Genomic DNA, 16,763 nt, shown 5'->3' with positions numbered 1-16,763 from the left:
CCCTGCAGCTACGTGGGAGTTCTGAAGATAGTTCCTAGATTCTGGATTTGTATTGGCCTGGCTCTTGTTCTCGTGGCCATCTTGGGGAATGAACCAGCTATCAAAGGACAAAACCAACAAGTATTTCCACAAATGCTTTAAAAATAAATGCAGAAATTCAAGAAATAAGAATAAGGGAGATGACACGACTCCTTCAAAGGAACACAACAAAATTTCAGAATTAGAATGTGAAGATAAAGTGATGAGTGAAATGTCTGAAAAGAAATTCGAAAGAATGGTCGTAGGATTACTCAGAAGCAGTGAAAATCAAATTCACATGTTAAAGAAATCCATACATGAAATGGAGGAATAATTTTCCCTTGATTGAGAATTTGAAGAGAAATCAAACTGAAATATTAGAAATGAATAATTCAATTTGGAAAATAAAAAATATAGTGAAAAGCATTGACGACATTCTTGTTAAGGCGGAAGAAAGACTATCTGAGCAACAAGACAAATCTTTTGAAATTTTTCAGTCAGACCAATGAAGAAGGAGAAAGAAGAAGAAGAAGAAGTAGAAGAAGGAAGAGCTAGAAAAATAAAAAAAAAAAAACATTGTTTGAGATTTATGGGACATTATCTACTGACTCAAAATATGGGTGTCATGAGTTCCTGAAATTGTGGAAGGAGAGAATGGATTAGGAGACTGGTCAGTGAAATAATTACAGAAAACCTCCCTAATTTGGAGAAAGGGACATCCAAGTACATGAGGCACATACAGCTCCTGATAGACATGACCAGAAAAGATCTTCTTCATGAAACATTGTAGTCAAACTTTCCACAGTAAAAATTAAAGACAAGATTCTAAAATTTACATGACAGAAACATCAGATTATTTTCAGAGGACCTCCAATTAGAATCACAACTGATTTCTAATCAGAAACCCTACAGGAAAGGAGAGAATAAAGAGATATAAGCCAAGTCTTAAAAGAAAAAAAAATTGTCAACCCAGAATATTGCACCCTTCATAGCTCTCATTTATGAATGAAGGTAAGATAAAGACCTTCCATTACAAAGAAAAATTTAAAGAATGTGTCACCACTTGTCCAGCCTTGAAAAAGATGCTTAAGGATGCACTACACACAGAAACACAGAACACTAGTCGTCATTATGAAAAAATGTTCCAGTAAATGTACAAAGGAAATCCAAAGCAAACAATAGGAATATTTACAGAAAAATGGCAGGGCCCAGTCATTACTTATCATTTGTTACCATAAATATAAATAGCTACAACTTTCCAATTAAAAGATATAGACTGGGCTGAATGGATTGAAAAAGCAAGACTCATCTACTTTCTGCCTATAAGAAGCACACTTTGCCAACAAAAATATATGCAGACTGAAAGTGAAAGAATGGAAAAACATATTCCATGTTAATGGAAAGCAAAACCGAGCAGGTGTAGCCATTATAGTATTAGAAAAAAATGGACTTTCACACAAGAACAGTTAAAATAGACAAAGAAAAGTATTATGTAACAATCAAGAGGTCAATTGAATAGGAAGAGATGACTATAATAAGTATATATGCACCTAATGCCAGGGTGCCTGACTATTTAAACCAAATGTTAATGGATCTAAAGGGAGACGCAGAGTCCAATACAATAGTAATGGGGGACTTCAACACCGCAGTTTCATCAATGGACAGATCAACAAGAGATTACTTCTTGGCCTTTTGGCTAAGATAAAGTGTAAATCAACTAGACTGAAAATCAACAAGGAAACCACAGATTTAATCTACACTATGGAAAAAATGGATCTAACAAATATGTACAGAACATTTCATCCCACAGTTGAAGATTATACATTCTTTTTTTTCAGTACATGGAATTTTCTCAAAGATAGACCATTTAATAGGCCTTAAAGCAAGTCTCAGCAAATTAAAAAAAAATGAAGTCAAGTTATTCTTATTTCTTGAATTTCTGCATTTATTTTTTTAAGCATTTGTGGAAATACTTGTTGGTTTTCTCCTTTGATAGCTTTTATCTATGAACTATGCCTCTATGTCTTAGTGAAGTGTCTGTTCTTTAAGTGAAAACTCAGCATCACACACTGAGTGTGGTCAGGGAGTTCTGGTCAGTGTTCCAGGGTGGGGCTAGTATCCAGAGTGAAACCCAAGTTGGGCATGGTAGATCTTTTCTATTATCAGCAGGGAGTAGGGTATGATCACTTCTGTTTGTGTAATCACACCGTCACCTCCTCTATTACAAGGTGATCAATGCCCAGAGTGGGTGTAACCTCACCTGCACTGCCACATGAAATGCACAAATGATCTGTGCAATTTCAGTGTGAGCATGGAACTCTCTACAGTGACCCACACCAGCCAGTAGGGAGCTCTGAACCTTGATGCCAAACAGTCATTGCCCAGAGACCCAGCTACACCCCATACCCTATCATGCTCAGTCACAGAATTCTCATAGTCCCACAGTCACAATGCATAAGGTCCCACAGTCATGGGGTGCAGAGTATCTGCTTTACCCCACTAACCTTTCCCACTCATAGAGAGAGAACAGCCATTCCCAGAGCCCCAGCTCTCTATCTTGGCAGTTTGAGACTTGGATCCTGTAACATGTTGAGAGGATGGGGCCGCCTCACAGTCTTATGTGGGTGTCCAAACCCCTGTCAAAATTAACAGCCAGACTCAAGGTCAGTGGGCAACCCAGATTTTTCCCTCTGGCAAGTCCCCTGGTCACATGTGTATACAGGAGCTGCTGCAGCCTCTATTGGAATCAAAATGGTGCCTTCTCCCGCCAGTTACTGGGCACTCTTATTGGGGGATGTAGAGAAACAACCATACTTTTCTATTGCTGGATCGATGGGTACCCTCTCCCACCCCGCCCCTCATGCTGCTGGGCTCCAACCTGGGCTTAAAGACGGTGTGGTCCACAAGACTGTCCCTCAGCAATATCACCAGAGGCATAAGCTTCTGCTTTCTGCTCTCACCTTGTTCTCCAAAGCTAGTGTCTCCTCTAGTTCCTGACTTCTGTGTGGTTGTTCTGCTGACTGTTGCCCATCTGCACCTTCCACACTGCTCTAAGGAATCCAGCTTTCTTTTGTGGAATTCTCATTGCAAACTGCTTTCCAAACTCTCCCCTGGGAATGCACTTTCTCCTTTTTTTCTGCTATTTCCCCCTCATCTAAAGCTGCACATCTTTTCCCTATTCAGCCACCTGGGAATCCTCAGCATTGCAATTAAAAAAAAAGTGGTTTTTCATGCTCAGTGCTTAGTCTCATATTTTATTGGATTATGACTGCCCACCCCTTCTGAGACTCACTTATAATCTTGTGAGGACACACAGGTTTCTCTGCTCCAAAGTCCTTCTGTAGTTTTCAAGAGTAATCAGTTTAGGCAATTTTCTCTGAGAGCTGACCTTGTGTCACTGTCCAACAAGAACAGTGAGGTCAATTGAAATTGTTGAGTATACTTAAAACATGAATGCCTGGTGTTCTAAAGCCTAGCATTTAACACTCAGGAAGTAAGGCAGGTGTTTATCCTAGTGATTAAGATGCTGGTTAAGATGTACACATCACACATCAGAGTACCTGTGTTCAATTCCTGTTATGGATTCTAATTCTAGTTTCCTGATAAGGCAGACTCTGGGAGGAAGCCCTGATGGCTTGAGTAATTGGGCTTCTGCCACCAACATGGGAGACTTGGATGGCCCACCCTGCCTGTTGTGGGACTTTTTGTAGAGAACCAGTGGATGAGAGGTCTATCTTTCAAATAAATACAAATCAGTCAGTCAATCATGCAAATAGGAAATGCCTGTATTCTGACCACTGAGGATTAGAAGGAAACACATGTTTTAGAATTATTAGAAATTGGGCCTGGCCTTGTGGCATAGCAGGTAAAGCCACTGCCTGCAGTGCCAACATCCTATATAGGCCCTGGTTTGAGTCCCGGATGCTCCACTTCCGATCCAACTCTCTACTATGGCCTGGGAAAGCAGTGGGAGATGGTCCGATGCTTGGTCACCTGCATCCATGTGGGAGACCTGGAAGATGCTCCTGACTCCTGGCTTCGGATCGGCTCAGTTCCGGCCACTGTGGGGAGTGAGCCAGTGGATGGAAAACCTCTCTTTTCTGTCTCTCTCTCTCTCTCTCTCTGCCTCTGCCCCTTTGTGACTCTGCCTTTCAAATAAAAAAATTCTCAGAAATGATTAGAGAAGAAAGCTGAGATTTTGGTTCACTTTCCCTTACTTACCTAATCTCAAACAAATCTATCTTAACAACTCAGTCCATTTTCATAAGCAAAGAAACTGTTCCCAAGTGGATGTCCTTATGCTTCAAATCTGGATCATTGCTTCTATCTCCAAAAAGCCTTTTAAGTACTTTAACACACTTTAGGGAAGATAGTTTAGCGACTGCACTTGAATGCTCCTTCCATCCTTCCCTGATTACTTTATCTCTTTTGTTAGAGAGCCTGCGATGACACCCACATGTGTCTCTCAACGCAAATTTGAAACACCTGAAAGCCATGATTTAAATTCTCCTCTTCACAGAAAGTCAAAGCCCTTGTTGTCTGGGACATTCTGGTGACAAATTTGATGATTTTTAGTGACCATAGTATATCAAATACCTAAAAGCAGCAAGCAATACTTATATTCCTTTCTGCTGGGCATGGAGATTATTCAAAAGGGACACTAAAAAACCCCTTTATATGAGGCACCATTAATATTATCACATTCCAACACCACTAGTTTTATATTTTCATCACTTTTCATAAAAACAGAATCACATATTAGAGTGAGGAAGAAATCTTTGTCAAACTTTATGTCTAAAGTTTTGGTTCAGAAAATACAGTCACAATATCTTTTTTTAATACACTAATAGGTACATACAGCTTTCACAAAATACTTTTGTGAGATATAGTTTATAATCTGTGTTTCTAAAGTTGCAATCCATGTGACATATTTTTGAAAGAGGATATGAAGAATTTTAAAAATACTTTACAATATCTTATATGAAATAAACTTTAAGGAGTCTATGATTTAAAACATGAGTGGCAGGGGTGGTTAAGCCTTCTTCCATTTTTTTAATGATTGCTAATCTTGTCCTTAGCATCTACAAATGGAAGAAATATTTTCTTGGATTAGAACACTTAGATCAAAATAATATTTTCAATTTCTAAACTAAATACTGCACCAGTTTCGGTGATAGTGAAGATATTGAGGGTGAAGATATTTGAAGATATTGTATAATATATTAATGAAACACCTTCTGTTTCAAAAAGGGAAATGTAAATTTTAGTTCATTTTAAGTGAAGTATATCCTATTGATTTTAAAAGGTACATGAGAAAGCATTTTAAAGGAACTACTAGAATATTTCTAGTGAAAGAGGGATAAAGACATCTACCACTTCATTCTATTGATGAGTTTCATTACAGTGCTTAAAGCTATCCATAACAGTTAACTTATTCTGTAATAAAAATTATTAATTTAAAGTTTCTCTAACAGAATGAGTACTAATTAATCTTATTTTGTCTGTTTCAGGGAGCCTACAAGAGTAACCTGCCCATCAAAACCCATGGACCTCAGAACAACAGACATCTATTATATGAGCTCTGGGCACGCTGGGGAATGTGGTACAAGTACCAGCCTCTGGATTTAATCAGGTACTGCAGATGAATACATTAGGGAATGAAAATTGTCCTTTTTTGTTGTCATTTTCTTTGACTTTTACCCCACCTAATCATCTGTATCAATGAGGATGCATTTTGAAAAGGAAATTATAGGAGTTTTCAGTAAAAGTACTTAATGTAGGGCATTGGTTACATGGGGGATGAAAATGCTGAGAAATCAAGCAGGAACTATAAGACAACCAATTATTAGCAACAATAGAAAATTACCAACACCCTTAACTGTGGAGAGAAAATTGAGTGGAAAGTATTACCAGAGCCAAAACCTGGGCTATTTATGTAAGAGCTGTATGTTGCCTAAGACTGCCTACACGGATGTGAAAGAAGGAAGGCAGAGCCATGGAGAAAGAATAGCCACTCTGGACAGTCCTGAGGAAGTCCAAGACAGAGAGAAACATCCTGGTTTATCCCTTGCTTCAACCTCCTAGTCTTTCAGTACCTTCTAGTCCAACTTACAAGGGAACCTGATTAACCACTACTCTGTGCAAAATAAAAACAAAGCAAAGCAAAAATGGATCTGAAAGTAAAGAGGAAAATAACTAGCAGAGTACTTTTATATATTTGTCTTTTAACAACAAAGATATGTGATATATTATATTCTAAGGAGTATATTCTAGTTAGTTACTGCCTTCAGCTTGAATTACTTCTGAAGTACCACTACATGCATATTTTATACCATTTACTTTGGTGGAGAATAATTTTATTTCACTTTTTGAAATCATGAAAAATATATTAACATGAACTTAAGTCCCTAGCTAATTATAAATATTTATAGAATGATACAAAAAGAAGCATTCATATTATTGGGTTTTATGTGATGATATTTTGAACTGTTTTGAAATATAAATACAAAGAACAAGGCATAACTCTATAGTGTTTCAGCAAAAATCTCAATACTGAAAGAGGCACTTGAAGAAACTTTTAAAAAAGATAATGTACAGAAGTTTGAATAGGGTTCATGGAAGCCAGCAAAAAGTGGTGAAACTTCTAAGGACTAGCAAAAGCAGGAAGCTGATATCAAACATAGGCATGAAGGAGTGAGGGAAGGAAACAATTGGCAAAAAGTGTCCAAAGCTATAATCCAGAAATTAGGCTGTGACTGTAAGAAGAAATTAGATGCATTCAAACAATAGCCCAACAATGAGAAAGCCATGGCAATAAATATCTCAACAACTCTTTTACCTTGCCTCTGAGCTGTGGTACCTTCAGTTGGCCAACAAGCCTACAAGGAAGGCAGAAAAAGAAAAGATTGCAAGTGATAATGTCTATAGATGCAAACTCCCGGGGACATAGCAGAAAGGAAGGTGGATCAGGAAGCAAAAAGCATAGACATCCAGCGTCAAACTCTCATAATTTCCAACCTCAAATACCTGGGTATATCTAGAATCAAGATGTTTTGATTCTATCAGTTGTATCCTAGATTTTAATTTGAACAGGTGAAATAATTATTATTTTAAAGATACATCAACACAAGAAGTAGTTTTTCACAAAGCCAAATTCATTAAGAATTAAAATGAAGTTAATACTTTCAAGCAAGCATTTCAGTGTCAATAAATGCTCTTATCAACACAATGTCTTTCAAGTTCATCTATATTATTCCAACAGACAAGGTTTCCTTCTTTATTTAAGAATAAATTATATTCACTGCACGTACAAGGATAATTCAAAGTTCATGGAAATTGAATTAAAATAAAAGATTATTTTAGCACAAATAGTTTGAAATCCATACATTTTCATGATGTGTATTTCCCATGGCATTTTTGAAGACTGTTTATATGCACCATATTTTCTTTACTCCTCTGGCACAGAGAAATATTGTGTGATTGCATTACGCATAGCATCTAAAGATGTTGATCTCACAGAAGCAGAGAATAGAATGATGATAACCAAGGACCGGGGTGGTGGAAGGCAGGCTGGAGAAGTGTTTAAGAGTGAAAGGACACATAATATCAGAGAGGAGGAATACGCTCAAAAGATCTATTCTAAAACATGGTGATTATGATTAATAATATATGCTTTTAAAAACTGCTCAGAATAGATTTTAAGAGTTCTTACAATAAAAAAAAGTGTGGGATGTAATGCATGTTAATGAGCTTGATTTAGTCATTTTGCAATGACTACATATAATTCAAAACATAAAGTTGTTCAAGATAAACAAATAAAATTTTGTTTGTCAATTTTTTTAAATAAAAATACTCTTATCTATAAAAGACATTGCTATTGCTGCTTCAGGTAATTCACAAAATCAGTTTTTATTTTCAATAAATGGATTTTTGGCTTTTATTATTGATTCTGTGCTGATGTAAAAAGGAGATTTCTTGTATGAGAATCATATGTTTTGCCTTTAAGTGGCTAAGGCAGGAAGCATGTAGTAAAGGACACACTCACAGTGCAGCTTATAAAAGAGCATAGATGGCATAGGAATTTACTTACTAGCAAAATGGAGCCGGTGATGAGGAAATCTATGCAATTTGATGCATAGAATTTTACAATGCCCATTTATATTCAAGCAGTAAGAAGGTTGTCTCAACATATGTGACTCTTTAGTTACTTGGAGTCTGAAGACCAATCAAATTTGAGGATGTGACTCTCATATTGTGTCATTTTATACCTGTAGTGAGCAAATAGCTGTTCAGGAGTTATATATATATAAATATATATATCTATTACATATGATATATAATAAATATATAAATAATAAATATATAAACATGTAATGTATTTGTATATAAACATATATTTAAATATTTATTTATAGAAATAAAATATATATAATATAATATATAAAATAAGCTTTATATATGAAATATTTATATATAATATATATTATATATAAAATATATATTATTATATATTATATCATATATGATATATATTTATATATGCTTACATATAATTTTATATATAATATATTATATATATTTATATATAAATATATAAAATATATGAATTTATAAATTTATTTATAAAATATATAAAAAATATGTGTGTATATATATATATATATATATACTTTGGTCATGGATGACGGAGACCTAGAGAAAAGGCTTTTATACTCACCCTGCATAAAGCAGTTCTGTAGTAGTGTCGAAAAGGGACTTTCCATTTTTTTGTTTATAAACAATCATTTCTGGACATGTGTTTATGCTTTTTTACCTTTTTTAAAGACATTTATTTATATGAAAGGCAGAGTTTCAGAGATCAGAGGCAGAGAGAGAGAGAGAGAGGTCTTCCATTTGCTGGTTCACTCCCCAGTTGGCTGCAACTGCCTGAGCTGAGCTGATCCAAAGCCAGGAGCCAGGAGCCAGGAACCAGGAGCCTCTTCCTGGTCTCCCACGCAGGTGCAGGGGCCCAAGCCTCTGGACCGTCTTCTACTGCTTTCCTAGGCCATAGCAGAGAGCTGGTTCAGAAGTGGAGCAGCTGGGACTCAAAGCAGCACCCATATGGGTGGCCTGCACTGCAGGCATTGGCTTTACCCTTTACACCACAGTGCCGGCTCTGTGTTTTTTTGTTTGTTTGTTTGTTTTTACCATAAATTCAAATATTTAGTGGTCAAGGCTTATTTTAAGTTCAATCTATTGTTTTCCATGAAAAATACTTGAAGCCGGCGCCGTGGCTCAATAGGCTAATCCTCCACCTTGCGGCGCCGGCACACCGGGTTCTAGTCCCGGTTGGGGCGCCGGATTCTGTCCCGGTTGCCCCTCTTCCAGGCCAGCTCTCTGCTATGGCCAGGGAGTGCAGTGGAGGATGGTCCATGTGCTTGGGCCCTGCACCCCATGGGAGACCAGGAAAAGCACCTGGCTCCTGGCTCCTGCCAGGATCAGCGCGGTGCGCCGGCTGCAGCGGCGGCCATTGGAGGGTGAACCAACGGCATAGGAAGACCTTTCTCTCTCTGTCTCTCTCTCTCACTGTCCACTCTGCCTGTCCAAAAAAAAAAAAAGAAAAGAAAAATACTTGAAACTAGAAGGAACACATTTTTGAAATTATTGGCTGCAAAACCTGCTCAAAATATAGTCAAGTGGCATAAAAAATATTTAACAAGAGACATCAGAGGGATTAAAATTTTCAAATGATATCACTAAATGAAATACTTCTAAGACAATAAATGTCAACAACTACATATTTTGTTATAGAAGTTACTGCACAGCAAATCATATCATTAAATGGAATGTCATATGGGACACCATTATATAATTTGGTTGAAGTGCTATGGGGAATTGCAGTAACAGCCACTCTCTATTCTTCCTTGTGCTATTATGGTTTTGATATAACTCCAAGGGCCACTTAGAAACCATAGAATATTGTGAACACCAGTACTCTAGAGGATCAAGTCATTTTCACGGTCTATCTCTGCTTGGAACTAGCTTCCATTTCTACTGAAATATATATGAAATAATAGGAATATACCCTAGTCCAATAATATTGCTTCCCTAAATCTCCTACAATGTGTAGTTTAAAATTTCACTGCAATACTGTGTGTCTAATCAGGTCTGTCTGTGAGATATCCATGATGTTAGCATCATGTGCTAACAACTCTGCTACACATACAGGGACAGTTGTTTAATGGTTAAGAGATAGCTCTATTGGAATTCCTATTGATATAATATGCTTCAGTCTCAAAGTAGAACATTACTATTATGTAAAAATGAATAGATCATTATTGATCTATGTTTCCTAGTAGAAACAACTGACATTTTAAAAAGTAGATGAATGATACTTATGCAAGATGACTGTACATGTGGGGCTAGTAGACTACCCACAAACTGGCACAGTGCAAAAGACAAAGTAGAAAGGCAGTGGTTTCCAGGAAGAGAAGTCTTGTTGAGGAAAACCAACAAGAGAATCTTCTTCCCTACAAAAATTACTGCTTAGTGTGATATTCCCAAATAAACCATGTTGCATTCACCTTTAAAACTATTGCTAGAATATAGCTGAGGCAGTGTAGAAGCAGCAGCAGGAGCGTTTAGCCATGGTTGGAGTGGAAGCCAGCAAAGGCAATATAAAAGAGAGGACAAGGACGATTCACATGAGGAAAAGGGTGAAAGTGTATTTTTTAAAGTATTCCCAAGTGAAGGAAGAACATTAAGCAAGAACATTATTGTGTATTCAGAAAACTGCAGAGTTGTGTTTGATGAGGAAGATATGATGTATTGGTACAGACTATGTCTAGCAGAGGGTGTCTGGCCCAGGTTCAGATAGACACTGAAATGTAACCCTCTCTCAGCAGCTGTCCAAATCTAGCCTGCCCTTAGCATCTGCCCAGAGAGGAGATTTTTTTCTAACAGGCACAAAAACGATATTGTTTAGTACATCTCTTTGACATGGGGAATGAAAAAGAATGCTAGTAGGGGGAAAGAGCAGACAAGAATTGAATTACAGAAGGCTTTATAAGTCACATTGAGATGTTTAGTACAAAAATAAATACATTTGTCAGAACTGCTCCTATAATGATAATGTCTAAGAATATACACTGTCACTTTTATTAGATTCATTTTTAAGTAGGAATATTAGATATTCCAGATAGACCTGAAGAGCAATGATGCAGGTAGCTATGTGCAATGGTACAAGTTTTCATGTGACATTTTTCATAGGGTATACTGTCCGTATTTATAACATCTTTTATGCTGCCTTATCTCAAATTAGGGATTTGCTTTCTCATGCAGGCTATACTTTGGTGAAAAGATTGGTCTATACTTTGCTTGGCTTGGATGGTACACTGGAATGCTGTTTCCTGCAGCAGTTGTAGGGTTGTGTGTTTTCTTCTATGGATTGATTACAATGAACGAAAGTCAAGTAAGGTAAGTCATTGAGAGACTTATTAAAGATGATTGGCCTTTTTCTTCTATTTTTAAAGATGATTTATTTGTTTGAAATTCAGAGTGGCAGAGAGAGAGAGAGAGAGAAATCTTCCATCTGCTGATTTACTTACCAGGTGGCCACAATGGTCAGGGCTGGGCCAGGCCAAAGCCAGGAACCAGGAGCTGTTTCCAGCATCAGAGGCAGCAGATTTGCCTGATATGTCACAATGTCAGCCCTTTGACCTGTGATCTTAGCATGCAAAAACTTAATGATAATTTTGACTGTAAAAAATTATAAAAATAATTCATTTATTGCTTTTCTTTAATAGAAAGAAAGAACTTATAAAAAGTGGGATTTGGTTGCTATTATACACTAGTTATCTAAGATAAATTTCAATACTGTTTATTTTTTTGTCAAATTTCTCCTTCTGGTATATTCCTTATAATAACTCAAAAGTGATAGAAATGGGAATTGTCAAAAGTCAGATATCAGAATGGTGACTCTTCTGTTGAAACGAATCAAGATTCGGAGCTAGGAAGAATATATTTTTATTCAATATGGATAAGAGTCACCCCAGCATGAAACAATCCTATCAACAGAATGTTCTGTTTAGTATGTTACCAAGTTCAACTTTGAATAATCAAATTGAAAATATCTCCCTTCTCTTTCAAACATCAGCACTTCATTTGGGCTATTTTTTTAACCATGTTTTTCCTATTGGATACTGATGATGATGGATTCTAAAATTATATCCTTTACAGCACCATGAAATCTATTTATCGAATATACAATATGCGAATGTATATTTACACATATGTATAACATCTTCTTGAACAAACTTCTTCCCATTGGAGCCCTCGTTCTTTTATCAGGCACTTTGTTGTATGCTATCGAGTCAGTACCCTCTAGAGCACAATGAAGAGATTGTGACTTAGTGATAATACCCAGAATAGAGAAACAGTCCTTTAAAGTGAATTTAAAAACATGGAAAATGATTCTTTAATAGCTGCCGTTCAAGTTCGTTCCAGGAAAAATATTTTACAAAGTTTAACCTTGTAATACAGATCCTCCTGTTGGCTCCTACAAGGCTGAAAATGAACATAAAAGGATAGACTTACTGTTCCTATTGATTTATGTACCAAAGGGGTGAATTAGGCTTCTTTTGTATTAAATAAGTATTCTTTAACCTTCAGTGCAAAGACTGTTTCAAAATGTGTTAGCGAACTCTTTTCTTCAATGCTTTTGATATTATATTGCTGCTACTCTGGCATACTATAATTAGTATCCTGTCAGACTTTTTATTCTCAACCAAGATAAGCAGCATCAAGTATCTCGACTTTCAAAATCTGGGAACTAAAATTTTCCATTCAAGTTGTCACACGTTGTAGAGTTTCAAGTGTTATCATGAGAGTTGATAGAAAGAGAATGGGATTTTACTTTATATTGACTGATGTTGATATTATTTTATTCAGCTCTTTTTTGTTTAGGTAGGGGATTAAAATGTTTTTTTAAAAACTGTGATGTAGATATGTTATTTATATTTTTACTGACTATGTCCAACTAAATTAAGATTATATTTCTTCGTTGCTCTCTAGTTGTAGAAGTATATCACAATCACATGTTAAATCACTGTATGTTACATTTATGTATATGCTCACATGTATGCATTGCTGTGGCATACCCAAGTGCAGTCAGATCTGTGCCAGCAATGGGGAAATTATGGGATAAATTCCCATATGAAAAATCAGGCCCATGTGGGTTTGCTTCTTAGGCCCTGGATTTCAAGACCAGGGCAAAAAGCAGAAACGTTAACTTTATGATCCATTCTCACCACTTTGCATTGGAACTCACCAAGAAACTTTCATGGTCCTCAGTATAGATCAGGTTTTTCAAAAGCCTTTGCTGCTTAGAACACTTGTCAAGAACGAAGAGTTTCTTCCACTCATCAGGAACTTGTGTTATAGAGGTTGGATTATTAGTGATCTTGATATAATCCCAGTCAGAGATGATCCTCATCTAATTTTACCATCTGTTATAGGTGAAGAAAATTATCCTCAAAAAGATAAATGACTTGGTCAGGTGTATATTCCTCATAAAAGCTTAAATTTCAAACCTGCATCTGATTAGTTTAAAGCTTTCGTTGTGATATCGTTTACCATGAGATCTACCCTCTTACCAAATTTAAGTGTACAGTACAGCTTATTGATATAGTATGATGTTGTACAGCAGATCTCTGGAACATATGCATCCTATCCAAGTGGAACTATAATCCACCAGTCCCTAGGAGCCAAAACTGTACTCCCTGTTGTGTACAAATTTGACTATCTTTAGATACCTCATACAAGTAGAATAATGCAGTATTTGCTCTTGCATGCCTAGCTTGTGCATGTAATGTCCTCCAGGTTCATCCATGTTGCTACATTTCCTTATTTTACCCATTCATCAGTCAATAGACATTTGGTTGCTTCCTGACGTCAGTTCTTTAGGGGATATATATATATATATATGGAAATGAGATTACTGAATCATGTGATATTTCTCTTTTTATTATTTAAAAATTTAATTACTTATTTGAAAAGCAGAAAGACAGGAAGACAGCTTCTACCTATTGACTCACTCCTCAGATGCTTGCAACAGTCAGGACTCAGCAGGGACTAAAAACAGGAATCAGAGCATAGTTCTGGGGGGTCAGTGTCATGGCATAATGGTTAAAGCTGCCACCTGAAATGCTGGTATCCCATATGGGTGCCACTTAGAGTCCCAGCTGTTCCACTTCCAATCCAGTTCCCTGTTAATGCACCTGGAAAAGCAGCAGAAGATGGTTCAAGTCCTTGTGTCCCTGCATCCACATTGGAGACCTGAATGAAATTTTTGGCTCCTGGCTTTGGCCTGGCCCAGCCTTGGCAGTTGTGGCCATTTGGGGAGTGATCCAGTGGGTGGAGGATATCTTCTCTCTCTTTGTAACTTGTCTTTCAAATAAATAAAATAAATCTTCAAACCAACAACAACAACAATTCTGATCTTTCACATGGATGGCAGGAACCTATTTACTTGAGTTCTCATTGCTGTCCCCAGAGTCTGCGTTGGCAGGAAGTTGGATTCAGGATCCTGAGCTGGAAATAAAACCCTGATGTAGGACGTGGGTTTTTTAACCACTAGGCTAAATGTTTACTCCATATTTTTTATTTTTTGAAGAACTTCCATACTGTTTTCCATAGTTGTTCATGATTTTAGCTTCCTACCAATAGTATATAAGGGTCCCCATTTCTCCACACACATTCCTAATGCTTATTTGCTGAGTTATTTTTGTAATATGATAGTAATCTTAACAGATATGAAGTTGTGTCTCATTGTGGCTTTGAGTTTCATTTCCCTACTTATTATATCTTATTCCAAAAGTCTGATATTTTCTGGCTGTGTTTTCTGTGTTAGCTATATCAAAAAAAGACGTCAGGACCCTGTAGTGACTGAGTCCACACATCCACCATCAATTGGACAAATTTCTTCCTACTTCCATAATATTTAATTGGTAGCAGATATTTTTTCCTTTGTAATCAGTCTCGGATGCCTGTGTATTACAATAAAGTTAAAACAGAAGAAAACCACAATACGAGAAGCTATTTAGATTGTCAAACTCTGCAGAAGAAACTAGAAGCACTCCTGATGGTCACTTTCTCTCTCTGGTGGTTGAACGAAGTCAGAAGAATTTTGTGACACTCTCAAATCTCTTACTATGTTTTCTAAAAGTTACTATGGGACACTCAAATGTTTTACTATGTTTTCTAAAACGTAGTTTTCTAAAACTATGTTTTCAAAAAGTGTTTAATATTGTTGAATGTTATATATCATGAGAAACTCACAGAAAATTAATTTAATGACTCTGGCAATATAAGAAAGACCCAATCTAGTGGCCAGGATTTTAGACATGGTTCTTTGGTCAGTGTGGACTTTTGACTGACCATTCAGATCCTGGGGCAGATGATGTAGTGTAAACCAACTGCAATACCTTTTTTTTCATAGGATATTCCAAAGTGGGACGAATTGTGTCATTTGTGATATGCAATTAGTTATGATAGCAAGCCAATCTTAATAAAAATTCTCTTAAGGGACTGTGCTAATTCCTTTTGAAAAATAAATATTTATTTAAAAGTAAGAGTTACACTTAAGAATAATTGTGTATTGATTACAGTATTCAACCAAAAGTATTAAGTAGAACAAACTGAAAAGTGATCGCTATTAAATATAAGAGTGGGAATAAGAGAGGGAAGAGATGTGCAATTCGGGACATGCTCAAGCGGACTTACCTCAAATGGTAGAGTTAAAAACACACCAGGGGATTCCAATTCAATCCCATCAAGGTGGCATGTACCAATGCCATCTCACTAGTCCCAGTGATCAATTTCTCTTCACAATTGATCATAATGATAGGACTAAGAACCAAAGGGATCACCTTAACAAGAGTGTCTGCAAATACTAGCTGATAGAATCAAAAAGGGAGAGAATGATCCAACATGGGAAGTGAGATACACAGCAGACCCATAGAATGGCAGATGTCCTAAACAGCACTCTGGCCTCAGAATCAGCCCTTAAGGCATGCGGATCTGGCTGAAATGCCCATGAGAGTATTTCAGGCATGGAAAGCCAAGACACTCTGGGGAAAAAAAAAAAAAAAACCTAAATGAAAGATCTCCACGAGTGAGATCCCAGTGGAAAGAATGGGTCATCAAAGAAGGAGGTACCTTTTTCTGAAGGGAGGAGAGAACTTCCACTTTGACCATGGCCTTGTCTAAATATGATCAGAGTCGGTGAACTCAGGGGGCTTCCATAGCCTTGGCAGCTCATAACAAGAGCCTAGGGTGATTACTGATGCCATAAACAAGAGTGTCAATTTGTTAAGTCAACAACAGGAGTCACTGTGCACTTACTCCTCATGTAGCATCTTTGTCCTTAGTGTGCTATATACATTGAGATTTAATGCTGTAACAAGTACTCAAACAGTATATTTCACTTTATGTTTCTGTGTGGGAGCAAACTGTTGAAATCGTTACTTAATGTATGCTAAACTGATCTTCTGTATATAAAGAGAATCGAAAATGAATCTTGATGTGAATGGAAGGGGAGAGGGAGTGGGAAAGGGGAGGGTTGCGGGTGGGAGGGACGTTATGGGGGGGGGGGGAGCCATTGTAACCCATAAGCTGTACTTTGGAAATTTATATTCATTAAATAAAAGTTAAAAAAATTCAAAACAAACAAACAAAAAAGTAAGAGTTACAGAGAGAGAAAGGAAGAG

The 16,763-nt window shown here is 36.8% G+C and overlaps 1 protein-coding gene across 11 annotated transcripts in view; it reads left to right on the top strand.

Annotated features, from left to right (window-relative positions):
* The window catches only part of ANO3 (anoctamin 3), a 426,063-nt gene that overhangs the window by 304,786 nt on the left and 104,514 nt on the right, over positions 1–16,763 (top strand). For 10 of the 11 annotated variants that reach the window (XM_070072318.1, XM_051825141.2, XM_051825147.2 and 7 more), the window contains 2 exons: positions 5,529–5,650; positions 11,338–11,472. In XM_070072318.1, the coding sequence (XP_069928419.1) occupies positions 5,529–5,650; positions 11,338–11,472 (257 nt within the window). The remainder of the gene's footprint in view (positions 1–5,528; positions 5,651–11,337; positions 11,473–16,763) is intronic. The other variant, XM_070072307.1, reaches the window with a different exon arrangement.

This window comes from Oryctolagus cuniculus, chromosome 1 (assembly GCF_964237555.1).
Source record: "Oryctolagus cuniculus chromosome 1, mOryCun1.1, whole genome shotgun sequence".
NCBI lineage: Eukaryota > Metazoa > Chordata > Mammalia > Lagomorpha > Leporidae > Oryctolagus > Oryctolagus cuniculus.
Note: the sequence above shows the minus strand (reverse complement) of the source record. Positions and strands in the feature narration are given on the sequence as shown.